At 41.8% G+C, this 15,987-nt stretch overlaps 1 protein-coding gene across 4 annotated transcripts in view; it reads left to right on the top strand.

Annotated features, from left to right (window-relative positions):
* The window catches only part of LOC135511961 (parvalbumin-2-like), a 39,263-nt gene extending 27,364 nt beyond the window's left edge, over positions 1-11,899 (top strand). For 2 of the 4 annotated variants that reach the window (XM_064933500.1, XM_064933498.1), the window contains exons 2-5: positions 10,040-10,109; positions 10,237-10,369; positions 10,869-10,978; positions 11,605-11,899. In XM_064933500.1, coding sequence (XP_064789572.1) covers positions 10,049-10,109; positions 10,237-10,369; positions 10,869-10,978; positions 11,605-11,630 — 330 coding nt within the window. In that variant the 5' untranslated portion in view covers positions 10,040-10,048 and the 3' untranslated portion in view covers positions 11,631-11,899. Of the gene's footprint in view, positions 1-7,349; positions 7,484-7,718; positions 9,233-10,039; positions 10,110-10,236; positions 10,370-10,868; positions 10,979-11,604 lie in introns of those variants that run through there. The other 2 variants (XM_064933497.1, XR_010451340.1) reach the window with 2 other exon arrangements.
* Positions 11,900-15,987: the final 4,088 nt, after the last annotated feature.

Raw genomic sequence — 15,987 nt, 5'->3', positions numbered from 1 at the left:
TGGGGAATGTTCTGATCTCTACTGTAGCTTAATGGGTATAGGTAATGTTCTGACCTCTACTGTAGCTTAATGGGTATGGGTAATGTTCTGACCTCTACTGTAGCTTAATGGGTACGGGTAATGTTCTGACCTCTACTGTAGCTTAATGGGTATGGGTAATGTTCTGACCTCTACTGTAGCTTCATGGGTATGGGGAATGTTCGGACCTCTACTGTAGCTTAATGGGTATGGGGAATGTTCTGACCTCTACTGTAGCTTCATGGGTATGGGGAATGTTCTGACCTCTACTGTAGCTTAATGGGTATGGGGAATGTTCTGACCTCTACTGTAGCTTAATGTGTATGGGGAATGTTCTGACCTCTACTGTAGCTTAATGGGCATGGGGAATGTTCTGACCTCTACTGTAGCTTAATGGTTATGGGGAATGTTCTGACCTCTACTGTAGCTTAATGGGTATGGGGAATGTTCTGACCTCTACTGTAGCTTAATTGGTATGGGTAATGTTCTGACCTCTACTGTAGCTAAATGTATATGGGGAAAAATTCTGACCTCTACTGTAGCTAAATGTATATGGGTAATGTTCTGACCTCTACTGTAGCTTAATTGGTATGGGTAATGTTCTGACCTCTACTGTAGCTTGATTGGTATGTGTAATGATCTGACCTCTACGTTAGCTTAATTGGTATGGGTAATGTTCTGACCTCTACTGTAGCTAAATGTATATGGGTAATGTTCTGACCTCTACTGTAGCTTAATTGGTATGGGTCATGTTCTGACCTTTACTGTAGCTTAATTGGTATGGGTAATGTTCTCACCTCTACTGTAGCTTAATTGGTATGAGTAATGTTCTGACCTCTACTGTAGCTTAATTGGTATGGGTAATGTTCTGACCTCTACTGTAGCTTAATGGGTATGTGTAATGTTCTGACCTCTACTGTAGCTTCATGGGTATGGGGAATGTTCTGAACTCTACTGTAGCTTAATGGGTATGGGGAATGTTCTGACCTCTACTATAGCTTAATGGGTATGGGGAATGTTCTGACCTCTACTGTAGCTTAATGGGTATGGGTAATGTTCTGACCTCTACTGTAGCTTAATGGGTATGGGGAATGTTCTGACCTCTACTGTAGCTTAATGGGTATGGGGAATGTTCTGACCTCTACTGTAGCTTAATGGGTATGGGTAATGTTCTGACCTCTACTGTAGCTTAATGGGTATGGGTAATGTTCTGACCTCTACTGTAGCTTCATGGGTATGGGGAATGTTCTGATCTCTACTGTAGCTTAATGGGTATAGGTAATGTTCTGACCTCTACTGTAGCTTAATGGGTATGGGTAATGTTCTGACCTCTACTGTAGCTTAATGGGTACGGGTAATGTTCTGACCTCTACTGTAGCTTAATGGGTATGGGTAATGTTCTGACCTCTACTGTAGCTTCATGGGTATGGGGAATGTTCTGACCTCTACTGTAGCTTAATGGGTATGGGGAATGTTCTGACCTCTACTATAGCTTAATGGGTATGGGGAATGTTCTGACCTCTACTGTAGCTTAATGGGTATGGGTAATGTTCTGACCTCTACTGTAGCTTAATGGGTATGGGGAATGTTCTGACCTCTACTGTAGCTTAATGGGTATGGGGAATGTTCTGACCTCTACTGTAGCTTAATGGGTATGGGTAATGTTCTGACCTCTACTGTAGCTTAATGGGTATGGGTAATGTTCTGACCTCTACTGTAGCTTCATGGGTATGGGGAATGTTCTGATCTCTACTGTAGCTTAATGGGTATAGGTAATGTTCTGACCTCTACTGTAGCTTAATGGGTATGGGTAATGTTCTGACCTCTACTGTAGCTTAATGGGTACGGGTAATGTTCTGACCTCTACTGTAGCTTAATGGGTATGGGTAATGTTCTGACCTCTACTGTAGCTTCATGGGTATGGGGAATGTTCTGACCTCTACTGTAGCTTAATGGGTATGGGGAATGTTCTGACCTCTACTGTAGCTTAATGTGTATGGGGAATGTTCTGACCTCTACTGTAGCTTAATGGGCATGGGGAATGTTCTGACCTCTACTGTAGCTTAATGGTTATGGGGAATGTTCTGACCTCTACTGTAGCTTAATGGGTATGGGGAATGTTCTGACCTCTACTGTAGCTTAATTGGTATGGGTAATGTTCTGACCTCTACTGTAGCTAAATGTATATGGGGGAAAATTCTGACCTCTACTGTAGCTAAATGTATATGGGTAATGTTCTGACCTCTACCGTAGCTTAATTGGTATGGGTAATGTTCTGACCTCTACTGTAGCTTGATTGGTATGTGTAATGATCTGACCTCTACGTTAGCTTAATTGGTATGGGTAATGTTCTGACCTCTACTGTAGCTAAATGTATATGGGTAATGTTCTGACCTCTACTGTAGCTTAATTGGTATGGGTAATGTTCTGACCTTTACTGTAGCTTAATTGGTATGGGGAATGTTCTGACCTCTACTGTAGCTTAATGGGTATGGGGAATGTTCTGACCTCTACTGTAGCTTAATGGGTATGGGTAATGTTCTGACCTCTACTGTAGCTTAATGGGTATGGGTAATGTTCTGACCTCTACTGTAGCTTCATGGGTATGGGGAATGTTCTGACCTCTACTGTAGCTTCATGGGTATGGAGAATGTTCTGACCTCTACTGTAGCTTAATGGGTATAGGTAATGTTCTGACCTCTACTGTAGCTTAATGGGTATGGGTAATGTTCTGACCTCTACTGTAGCTTAATGGGTACGGGTAATGTTCTGACCTCTACTGTAGCTTAATGGGTATGGGTAATGTTCTGACCTCTACTGTAGCTTAATGGGTATGGGGAATGTTCTTACCTCTACTGTAGCTTCATGGGTTTGGTGGAATGTTCTGACCTCTACTGTAGCTTAATGTGTATGGGGAATGTTCTGACCTCTACTGTACCTTAATGGGTATGGGGAATGTTCTGACCTCTACTGTAGCTTAATGGGTATGGGGAATGTTCTGACCTCTACTGTAGCTTAATGGGTATGGGGAATGTTCTGAACTCTACTGTAGCTTAATTGGTATGTGTAATGTTCTGACCTCTACTGTAGCTTAATTGGTATGGGTAATGTTCTGACCTCTACTGTAGCCTAATTGGTATGAGTAATTTTCTGACCTCTACTGTAGCTTAATTGGTATGGGTAATGTTCTGACCTCTACTGTAGCTTAATGGGTATGTGTAATGTTCTGACCTCTACTGTAGCTTCATGGGTATGGGGAATGTTCTGAAATCTACTGTAGCTTAATGGGTATGGGGAATGTTCTGACCTCTACTGTAGCTTCATGGGTATGGGGAATGTTCTGATCTCTACTGTAGCTTAATGGGTATAGGTAATGTTCTGACCTCTACTGTAGCTTAATGGGTATGGGTAATGTTCTGACCTCTACTGTAGCTTAATGGGTACGGGTAATGTTCTGACCTCTACTGTAGCTTAATGGGTATGGGTAATGTTCTGACCTCTACTGTAGCTTCATGGGTATGGGGAATGTTCGGACCTCTACTGTAGCTTAATGGGTATGGGGAATGTTCTGACCTCTACTGTAGCTTCATGGGTATGGGGAATGTTCTGACCTCTACTGTAGCTTAATGAGTATGGGGAATGTTCTGACCTCTACTGTAGCTTAATGTGTATGGGGAATGTTCTGACCTCTACTGTAGCTTAATGGGCATGGGGAATGTTCTGACCTCTACTGTAGCTTAATGGTTATGGGGAATGTTCTGACCTCTACTGTAGCTTAATGGGTATGGGGAATGTTCTGACCTCTACTGTAGCTTAATTGGTATGGGTAATGTTCTGACCTCTACTGTAGCTAAATGTATATGGGGAAAAATTCTGACCTCTACTGTAGCTAAATGTATATGGGTAATGTTCTGACCTCTACTGTAGCTTAATTGGTATGGGTAATGTTCTGACCTCTACTGTAGCTTGATTGGTATGTGTAATGATCTGACCTCTACGTTAGCTTAATTGGTATGGGTAATGTTCTGACCTCTACTGTAGCTAAATGTATATGGGTAATGTTCTGACCTCTACTGTAGCTTAATTGGTATGGGTCATGTTCTGACCTTTACTGTAGCTTAATTGGTATGGGTAATGTTCTCACCTCTACTGTAGCTTAATTGGTATGAGTAATGTTCTGACCTCTACTGTAGCTTAATTGGTATGGGTAATGTTCTGACCTCTACTGTAGCTTAATGGGTATGTGTAATGTTCTGACCTCTACTGTAGCTTCATGGGTATGGGGAATGTTCTGAACTCTACTGTAGCTTAATGGGTATGGGGAATGTTCTGACCTCTACTATAGCTTAATGGGTATGGGGAATGTTCTGACCTCTACTGTAGCTTAATGGGTATGGGTAATGTTCTGACCTCTACTGTAGCTTAATGGGTATGGGTAATGTTCTGACCTCTACTGTAGCTTAATGGGTATGGGTAATGTTCTGACCTCTACTGTAGCTTCATGGGTATGGGGAATGTTCTGAACTCTACTGTAGCTTAATGGGTATGGGGAATGTTCTGACCTCTACTATAACTTAATGGGTATGGGGAATGTTCTGACCTCTACTGTAGCTTAATGGGTATGGGGAATGTTCTGACCTCTACTGTAGCTTAATGGGTATGGGGAATGTTCTGACCTCTACTGTAGCTTAATGGGTATGGGTAATGTTCTGACCTCTACTGTAGCTTAATGGGTATGGGTAATGTTCTGACCTCTACTGTAGCTTCATGGGTATGGGGAATGTTCTGACCTCAACTGTAGCTTCATGGGTATGGAGAATGTTCTGACCTCTACTGTAGCTTAATGGGTATAGGTAATGTTCTGACCTCTACTGTAGCTTAATGGGTATGGGTAATGTTCTGACCTCTACTGTAGCTTAATGGGTACGGGTAATGTTCTGACCTCTACTGTAGCTTAATGGGTATGGGTAATGTTCTGACCTCTACTGTAGCTTAATGGGTATGGGGAATGTTCTTACCTCTACTGTAGCTTAATGGGTTTGGTGGAATGTTCTGACCTCTACTGTAGCTTAATGTGTATGGGGAATGTTCTGACCTCTACTGTACCTTAATGGGTATGGGGAATGTTCTGACCTCTACTGTAGCTTAATGGGTATGGGGAATGTTCTGACCTCTACTGTAGCTTAATGGGTATGGGGAATGTTCTGACCTCTACTGTAGCTTAATTGGTATGTGTAATGTTCTGACCTCTACTGTAGCTTAATTGGTATGGGTAATGTTCTGACCTCTACTGTAGCTTAATTGGTATGGGTAATGTTCTGACCTCTACTGTAGCTTAATTGGTATGGGTAATGTTCTGACCTCTACTGTAGCTTAATTGGTATGGGTAATGTTCTGACCTCTACTGTAGCTTAATTGGTATGGGTAATGTTCTGACCTCTACTGTAGCTAAATGTATATGGGGAAAAATTCTGACCTCTACTGTAGCTAAATGTATATGGGTAATGTTCTGACCTCTCCTGTAGCTTAATTGGTATGGGTAATGTTCTGACCTCTACTGTAGCTTGATTGGTATGTGTAATGATCTGACCTCTACGTTAGCTTAATTGGTATGGGTAATGTTCTGACCTCTACTGTAGCTAAATGTATATTGGTAATGTTCTGACCTCTACTGTAGCGTAATTGGTATGGGTAATGTTCTGACCTCTACTGTAGCTTAATTGGTATGGGTAATGTTCTGACCTCTACTGTAGCTTAATTGGTATGGGTAATGTTCTGACCTCTACTGTAGCTTAATTGGTATGGGTAATGTTCTGACCTCTACTGTAGCTAAATGTATATGGGGAAAAATTCTGACCTCTACTGTAGCTAAATGTATATGGGTAATGTTCTGACCTCTACTGTAGCTTAATTGGTATGGGTAATGTTCTGACCTCTACTGTAGCTTAATGGGTATGTGTAATGATCTGACCTCTACGTTAGCTTAATTGGTATGGGTAATGTTCTGACCTCTACTGTAGCTAAATGTATATGGGTAATGTTCTGACCTCTTCTGTAGGTTAATTGGTATGGGTAATATTTTGACCTCTACTGTAGCTTAATTGGTATGGGTAATGTTCTGACCTCTACTGTAGCTTAATTGGTATGGGTTATGTTCTCACCTCTACTGTAGCTTAATTGGTATGAGTAATGTTCTGACCTCTACTGTAGCTTAATTGGTATGGGTTATGTTCTGACCTCTACTGTAGCTTAATTGGTATGGGGAATGTGCTGACCTCTACTGTAGCTTAATTGGTATGGGTAATGTTCTGACCTCTACTGTAGCTTAATTGGTATGGGTAATGTTCTGACCTCTACTGTATCTTAATTGGTATGGGTAATGTTCTGACCTCTACTGTAGCTTAATTGGTATGGGTAATGTTCTGACCTCTACTGTAGCTTAATTGGTATGGGTAATGTTCTGACCTCTACTGTAGCTAAATGTATATGGGTAATGTTCTGACCTCTACTGTAGCTAAATGTATATGGGTAATGTTCTGACCTCTACTGTAGCTAAATGTGTATGGGTAATGTTCTGACCTCTACTGTAGCTTAATGGGTATTGTTAATGTTCTGACCTCTACTGTAGCTTAATGGGTATGGGTAATGTTCTGACCTCTACTGTAGCTTAATGGGTATGGGTAATGTTCTGACCTCTACTGTAGCTTAATGGGTATGGGTAATGTTCTGACCTCTACTGTAGCTTAATGGGCATTGTTAATGTTCTGACCTCTACTGTAGCTTAATGGGTATTGTTAATGTTCTGACCTCTACTGTAGCTTAATGGGTATGGGTAATGTTCTGACCTCTACTGTAGCTTAATGGGTATGGGTAATGTTCTGACCTCTACTGTAGCTTAATGGGTATGGGTAATGTTCTGACCTCTACTGTAGCTTAATGGGTATGGGTAATGTTCTGACCTCTACTGTAGCTTAATGGGTATGGGGAATGTTATTTTGTCAGCCCCTGCATCTCTCTTAACCTCTATATTTATGTGCGACCTTAGGAGTGGTCGGGTTAAAAGCAGAATTTAAATTTCAGTTGGACCTTGTTTGCAATTGACCAATAAAATTATTTGAATTTTAATCTTACATTAGGGATGTTAGGTTGCCCATAGGGTCTCATGAATGCAGTATATCTTTCTGTATATGATTGTGGCTTCACAAATGTGGTTATATTAAGACTCAAGAAGTCCAATGAAAAGGAAACTCAGTGAGATATGAACTAATAACTTCAAACGTCAGCGGTTTGTTCGGTCACTTGTCATTTTGCCTTGTCCATTCTGCTATTAGCAAATGGCTCCTTCAGCCCAAAGAAGTTTTCTGCGATGGTGGGATTGTCCAAGAAGTCTCCCCCTGAGATTGAGAAGATCTTCAGTGATCCTGGACCAGAACAAGAGTGGCTACATCCAACAGGGCGATCTACAGTTGAGTCTCAATATAACATACTTGAACCCATGCTCAAAACAGCAGCTGATACTAAGCAGATATCACACTAAGAATTATTTTTCTTTAGTTTCTCAACAATTGATGCCTAATACAAGTACTTCTGATCCGTTAGATGGATACAATCAAACACACAAACCCTATACTGTATAGTGTACTGTATGTATTACTACTTTAATGTTTTGTGTTTCATGCTTGTGTGTGTGTGTGTATTAGGGTTTTCCTCCAGAACTTCTCCAAGGGGGCTCGTCCCCTGACAGCGGCTGCGACCAGAGCCTTCCTCCTGGCTGGGGACAATGACAGGGGTGGAAAGATAGGCTGGGATGGTAGAGTTACTAGGCAACTAGGGCCGGGGCCAGAGTTAACATTTGTGATTCTTGTGGCAGTTTCAGGATCACTGGATCAGAAACCTAGTTTGGAATGTGGTTGGAAAGTAATTCAGTCTCTACATTCTGCATATTGAAGGTTAATGAGCACATTTTCATTTTTGGTTTGTTTGTCTCTCTATCAGAGTTCTCCAAACTTGTCATGTCTTCATAAAGACATGAAGAGGAGGAAGATATGTATTTTGACAATTTGAAGACAAGCTGTACATGGTCTGTGTGAATCTGCTCAGTGCCTTCTTGGGTTGGTCCAGCCTCTGTCTGTCAGTACTAGTAGTATAATCTGAGGTAGTTTTAACAAAGGAAAATATGATATTGTAAACCAACACAAATAAACAGTCTTTGGCTTAACCCTTGCCTCGCCTGCAGCTGTCTTTCTCTGATGGAAAGTATATACATGTACTGTATCTGGGTTTGACCATAAATAATGTAGCACCTGTCTTCGTACGACACTGTGATGTATCCTAGCCGTGTCATTGACAGGCTGGGCCTTACATGAGCATGTAGCCAAGGGTAAGGAGTCAAGTCAACAAACGTCTATATTCCTCTCATGTGTATCCAACTGCAGTAGATCATCCAAACCAGGCCATTTCCTCATGATTATATGAAGGGCAGACGAGGGATTAAGTTTCTTGCTATAAACTGATAACTTTGGAACCTTTCAACTGTCAAGAAGATTATGTATATGTTTCTATCAACAACAACAGCAACTTTTAACATTTTTAAATGAGACTGTGCTGGTATGTAGGTGATTTATATTGTTTACAAGTATGACAAGCACAATATTGTCTAGCATAAGAATGATGAAGTATAAAATTGAGGCCTTGCATCACATGAATATAGCAATTTGCAGCAAACAGAGATGTTAGTGTCCATAATGGTTAATACTGTAATGTACACTAGCTTAAACAGTTACATTTGTATATAAATCATATAAAACTAAATTATCCGATTTGACATATACTAAATGGTTCATATCTGTTTTATGATGTAAGACTTGTTCTACACATTCAGAAACTCACTGAGGTTGCAGATAAGGGGTCATATTACAAAACCAATATGCATCGCAGTCATTTTACCTCCAACATGCAGCTGATTGAGTAGATGAGCTTGAGCCCAAAAATGCACGCCTTGCGTTTCACCAAGGACTGCATGCATATCCTTAGTTGAAAGGATAAAAATAGCACAATTTGACTACTAGACACATTTTTCCAAAACTAACCCTAAGCATATGGTGTGCGTTACACCTTGAAGGGCGAGAGTATATAATGTGAGAGCTAAAGGAGAATTGCTTCATCCGGCCCTACACTGAGATACAACTGCCTCCTCGCCACTAATCTTCCAAAGGTGAGTTCCCTCAATCGGACTGATGTTCTAATTTACTGACCACCAATGGTTTTCAACAACACGCAAAGATCTTTATTTACAACCTCCACGGAATACATTCAATAAAAATGAAGAGGGAAACGTTTCTATCTGGAATGTGTTTGGCGTTGGAGTTTAAAAAAAATATTTAACAAATATGGGACTTCAAGCGTTTACCTGAGAGATGGAGATGGAGGACTTATGCCATGGTTTTGGCTCACAAGGAATGTCAGTTCGAGGACCACTCTGAAAAAGACTTACTGTCGCTGGCAGACATGTCTTACTCAATCTTACTTTCTAAACCAATGCTTGTTCTCCATCTAAATTACCATGGCTGGACTTTCATGACAGTGAAAGTCCTATGTGAATCTTTGTGTGTGAATGGTTGAGAGACAGAATAGAAACAGGTCTAGTAGAGCTAAAGGTCATGGGTCACAGCATACTACTGTATGCGTGCTGGCCTACTGTAGTTTCTTGCATTGGGGCACTCTGCCTTTGAGCACAGAGGAGCTAAGTTGGGAATGTAAACTTGTAGGATACAGATAAAACAGAACCAATGCTATTTCTTATCCATTTAAATCCATGAATCAACTAAATAATTAGTTAATTAATTAAAGAACATTTGAAAAAAGGTCTATCTATAAGCCTAAGACAATTTTCTTGACAGTTGTGGTTATCAGTCAAAAGATAGTCTATGTATTTACTGTTAAATATTTATGTTCAGGACTTTGAAAATGTTTCTCTTGCTCTCTTCTCTCTTCTCTCACTTTCTCTCTCTCCATTTCTCAGAATCTAAAAATGGCTTTCAAGGGAATGCTTAAGGATGAGGATATCGCTGCTGCCCTCAAGCATAGTGCAGGTGTGCTACACTTAATTGATTTATGACAACCAATGTCAGTGAAAGTGGAAGGGGCCATATTGACCAGGTTTAATCATCCATGAGCAGGTTGTGATGTTGTAATGACCACTGTGTTTATCCCTCACAGCCGCTGAGTCCTTCAACCACAAGGAGTTCTTCACCAAGGTTGGCCTGGTCGGAAAGTCTGCTGAGGATTTGAAGAAAGCCTTCTACTTCGTTGACCAGGACAAGAGTGGCTTCATTGAGGAGGATGAGCTCAAGTAAGTCTCTTGTTGATTCAGTTGTCAAAGGCTACGTTACTGTCCAGTTCAACGCAACACTACCCTTGAAGCTGAAATTAATACCAGTGCATATCTTGACTATTCCTTGTTCTCTACCCACCAAGTCTCATATTCATTTGATTGCATAGGGGTAACATAAACACACCCTTCAACTGAAATGAACACCAGTAACCTCCATATTTGGGCTATTCCCTTCTGACTATTCTGAGGCCAGAAATGTAAATCTTTTCAACTAAAATAGATCCAAGGGTCAATTTGAGGGTTAAATGCATTTTTATTCAACTAATGAATTCAAAAGTCATGAATTCACATGGGAAAATAGCACACCATTTTCAAAAAATGCCTCCTCCCTCTCTCCCTCCCTATCTCCTCCCTCCTTCCTCCTGCTCTCCCTCCCTTCCTTCCTCTTGCTCTCCCTTCCTCCCTCCTTCTTTCCCTCTCTCCGTCCCTCTCTTCCACCCTCCTCCTCTTTCTCCAGGCTGTTCCTCCAGACCTTCTCTGCTGGTGCCAGAGCTCTGACAGAAAAAGAGACCAAGGCCTTCCTTGCAGCAGGAGATGTTGATGGTGATGGCATGATCGGAGTAGATGGTAAACAAATAACTTTTACACATTTCAATTAAACTATCAAACTAGCAACTTTACCCTATTCAGTTGGCCAAGTAACTGTAACAAGTAACTAGGCCTCCCTAGTGGCACAGCGGTCTATGTCACAGCTGTCCGTAACCGGAAGACGCATGAGGTGGCGCAAAATTGGCTCAGCGTTGTCCGGGTTAGGAGAGGGTTGGGCCGGTCGGGATGACCTTGTCCCATTGCACTCTAGCGACTCCTTGTGGCAGGCCAAGCACATGCACACTGACTTCGGTCGCCAGCTGAACAGTGTTTCCTCTGACACATTGCGCAGGGCTTCCGGGTTAAAGTGAGCAGTGTGACTTGGCAGGGTTGTGTTTTGGAGGACACATGGCTCTCTACCGTCACCTCTCCTGAGTCATTATGGGAGTTGCAGTAATGGGACAAGACTGTAACTACCAATTGGATATAAAAGTACCCCTAAAAATAACAAGTAACTGCTTTTATGAATCGTGTAACTAGTAGTTACATATAACTACTTTTAAATGCCATGTAGGAATGAGGATTTTATGAGGTGCATTTTTTAAGAGATCTCATCAAGACCTGCCACTGCAATAACTGTTGTTGTTTCCTCCTTGTTTCCACAGAGTTTGTCACCTTGGTGAACGCATAAGTCATCTACCATTGGCTTGGTTATCATAGAAACACAAATCTGCTGTTGAGGTTTTGTCCTGGCCCGCTGCCTGTCACATACTGCATCTTTTTTATATTCATTTTATGTATGAATGTCGCACAGACTGTTTTGACTGTAACCCCACACCCCCAAAGCGTGTTGACTGTTATGTTTTTTAAATATGTCTTATGTTCGCATTCAGCCGGTGTGCAAAAATTTACCACCATGCTTTTGCACTTTTTGAAAATTGAAATAAATTCACATTTGGATTAGCACCGACTTCTGTTATTAATCGAACATTGAGTGTCACAACTGAGGAAGTCCTTCAAAGAACTAAATAATGTTTATTTAGAATATTAGAGTATATAGGACTGATTCTGCACTAGCTACGCTGGGATTCCCAGGACCTCTTGGAGCCAGCTCTTTAGGGGGCTGGCCAGCTAGAGGATCTCTGTTCAGTTAGAGCCAGCACATTCCAAAGGGCCCCAGCCAGTACCCGGCTAGGGTTTCAGAACTCCCAAGTTACACCATTTTTGTCAATGAGGCACATTTATGAATACGTTTCTCTCTCTCAGATATCAGACTGAGAGAATGTCATACTCGGTGACATAGAATAAGGCCATTTCTATTTATGAAGAAAGGGAAGTAGAATTGAACAAATTGCACTCTGAACATTTACTTGGAGATATTTGTTTCCAGCTAGAATGTACACTAACTGTATTTAATTATTTTTACATACTAATTGATGACAAGGTGGAATTTAGTCCAAGGATCACCTCTAAGTGGAGTTTGGAATGTCACAATGTCAGAATGTCCCACATCAGCTTGGATTCAGTCCTAGTTTCATCCAATAACGAACTGTCCACTGTTCTGACATTTTACAACAACATATTAAATCATGTCAGGAATGGATACAAAAGGCATAATCTGAGGGAGAATAGTTAAGGGGTGTCTAAATGGATTCCTCTACCTGTCTGTGGGTAAAGGTCAGGGGTTAGGGGTCAGGTATTACTATGTAATTACCATTTCCCATGTAATTCTCTGCCTGGTAAGTTATGTACCATAAAACATTAACTGATGAGGTTTCCAGTGCTAGAGTTATTTAAAGGGTTTGGATAGTCTCTACACAACCATATAAATAGAATAGTAACAAACTGATTCCCAAAGTTTATCCAGCTGGCTGTGAAATGCCTTCACACAAAAGCAAGAGGAAAAACTCAAGAGTGCCACCTGCTGCAGTATAAAACCCATTAGAAACATCCAACGTGGCACCCTATTCCCAATATGGTGCACTTCTTTTGACCAGGACCCATATGCAAAAGGGTGCCATTTGGGATGCAATGACATTCATCTGGTCACACACGTATGTATACTTGTACGTGGACCAACTGGCAAGTGTCTTCACTGACATTTTCAACCGCTTCCTGGCCGAGTCTGTAACACCGACATGTTTCAAGCAGACCACCATAGTCCCTGTGCCAAAGGAAGCGAAGGTAACCTGCCTAAATTATCACTGCCCTGTAGCACTCACGTCGGTAGCCATTAAGTGCTTTGAAAGGCTGGTTATGGCTCACATCAATTTCATCATCCCGGAAAACCTAGATCCACTCCAATTTGCATACCACCCCAACAAATCCACCGGTGACGCAATCTCAATTGCACCCCACAATGCCCTTTCCCACCTGGACAAAAGGAACACCGATGTGAGAATGCTGTTCAGCGTTCAACACCATAGTGCTCACAAAGCTCATCACTAAGCTAACGACCCTGGGACTAAACACCTCCCGCTGCAACTGGATCCTGGACTTCCTGACGGGCCTCACCCAGGTGGTAAGGGTAGGCCATAACACGTCAGCCACGCTGATCCTCAACACTGGAGTCCCTCAAGAGAGGGTGTTTAGTCCCCTCCTGTACTCCCTGTTCACCCACGACTGCGTGGCCAAACACAACTCCAACACCATCATTAAGTTTGCTGACGACACAACAGTGGTAGGCCTGATTACCGACAACGATGAGACAGCCTATAGGGAGGAGGTCAGAGACCTGGCAGTGTGGTGCCAGGACAACAACCTCTCCCTCAATGTGAGCTGATCCTGGACTACAGGAAAAGGCGGGCCAAACAGGCCCCAATTAACATTGACGGGGCTGTAGTGGAGCTGCTCGAGAGTTTCAAGTTCCTTGAGGTCACATCACCAATGAACTATCATTGTCCAAACACACCAAGACAGTTGTGAAGAGGGCACGAGAACACCTTTTCCCCCTCAAGAGACTGAAAAGATTTAGCATGGGTCTTCAGATCCTCAAAAAGTTCTTCAGCTGCACCATTGAGAGCATCCTGAACGGTTGCACCACCGCCTGGTATGGCAACTGCTCGGTGTCTGACTGGAAGGCGCTGCAGAGGGTAGTGCATACGACCCAGTACATCACCAAGCTTCCTAACATTTTTTTCCCCCAGGACCTATATACTAGTTGGTGCTCCTCCCCCCCAAGGTTTTTGCACTGCTGCTACTCGCTGTATATTATTACCTCGACTAACCTGTACCCCCGCACATTGACTGGTTGTCACGTTTGTCGTAATGATGAGACCAAGGCGCAGCGTGATAAGAATACATTCTTCTTTAATTAAAAAAGAACACTTACACAAACTAACAAAATGAACGTGACGCTATGCTAAACCGAGTGCTGACATGCAACTACACATAGACAATAACCCACAAAACCAAAAAGGCAATCTAAATAGGATCCCCAATCAGAGACAATGATAAACAGCTGTCTCTGATTGGGAACCAATTCAGGCCACCATAGACCTACATATACCTAGACATACCAAAACCCCATAGAATTACAAATGTAACCTAGACAAGACAAAAACACACATACCACCCTCGTCACACCCTGACCTAACCAAAATAATAAAGAAAACAATGATAACTAAGGTCAGGGCGTGACACCGGTACCCCCGTATGGAGCCTCATTATTGTTATGACATTTTCTTGTGTTACTTTTAGATTTGTTTTGTTTTGTTTTGCTGGTAGAAATGAGGTAAACCGGATTTAAGTTTGCCTCCATGAAAGTCCCTGGCCACTAGGAGCGCCGCTTCTGGATGAGTATTTTCTTGTTTTCTTAAGGCCTTATACAGCTCGTTGAGTGTGGTCTTAGTGCCAACATCTGTTTGTGGTGGTAAATAGACAGCTACGAATAATATAGATAAGAACTCTCTTGGTAGATAGTGTGGTCTACAGTTTAGCTCTATATTATCCATCATCGTTCAGCCACGACTCGGTGAAACATAAGATATTTGTAACGCTCGTCGTCGGTGGAAGGAAGAGTGGACCAAGGCGCAGCGTGGAAAGTGTTCATGATATTTATTTACAAGAAACACTCAAACAAAAATAACAAATCCAAAAAACGAAAGCGAACAGTTCCATCAGGCACAGACACTAAACAGAAAATAACACCCCACAAAACCCAAACGGAAAATCACAACTTACAGTATATATGATCCCCAATCAATAGACAGCTGCCTCTGATTGTGAACCACACTCGGCCAAAACAACAAAGAAATAGAAACCATAGATATTCCCACCCTAGTCACACCCTGACCCAACCAACCATAGAGAATAAATAAGGATCTCTAAGGTCAGGGCATGACAATATTACAGTTTTTAACATCCCGTTGGTAGGATAGTCTTAATCGTAGATTGTCCAGTTTGTTTTCCAATGATTGCACGTTGGCCCTTAATGCTGAGATAAGTGGTGGTTTACCTACTCATCTGCAAATTTTTACAAGGCACCCAGCCCTCCTCCCCTTTCCCCCCACCGTTTCTTCACACTGATGACGGGGATTTGGACCTTGTCTTGACGAAGCTTTATAACCTTTAGCGTCGGACTCATTAAAGAAAAAAATCTTCATCCAGTTCGAGGTGAGTAATTGCTGTTCTGATTTCCAGGAGCTCTTTTGGTCATAGGATACGATAGCAGCAACATTATGTACAAAATGAGTTACCAACAATGCATAAAAACAAGCAAAATAGCACAGTTGGTTATAGGAGCCCGTAAAACGGCAGCCATCCCCTCCGGCACCATTATATACAGAATTACAATCACACTGAGAAAAAACAATCACATTCCTCAGCAACGAGGTCCCCAGTCAACATATTGAACTGCCCAGGAGGGACCAGTACCTCCAACTGTAGGGAAAGATGTATGACATGCTATTGAATAGATTCATGATTCCAGAAGTTATTAGGCCCTAATTAGAGCTCTATGAATTCATATTTTTCATGTGGTCTGGTATAATTTTGTATATATAACAATTAAAACAACATATAAAATGTAATGTGACATTTTGGGTTAG

Source organism: Oncorhynchus masou, chromosome 24, assembly GCF_036934945.1.
Source record: "Oncorhynchus masou masou isolate Uvic2021 chromosome 24, UVic_Omas_1.1, whole genome shotgun sequence".
In the NCBI taxonomy this organism is placed as follows: Eukaryota; Metazoa; Chordata; class Actinopteri; order Salmoniformes; family Salmonidae; genus Oncorhynchus; species Oncorhynchus masou.
This window is presented reverse-complemented; position numbering and strand designations above follow the sequence as displayed.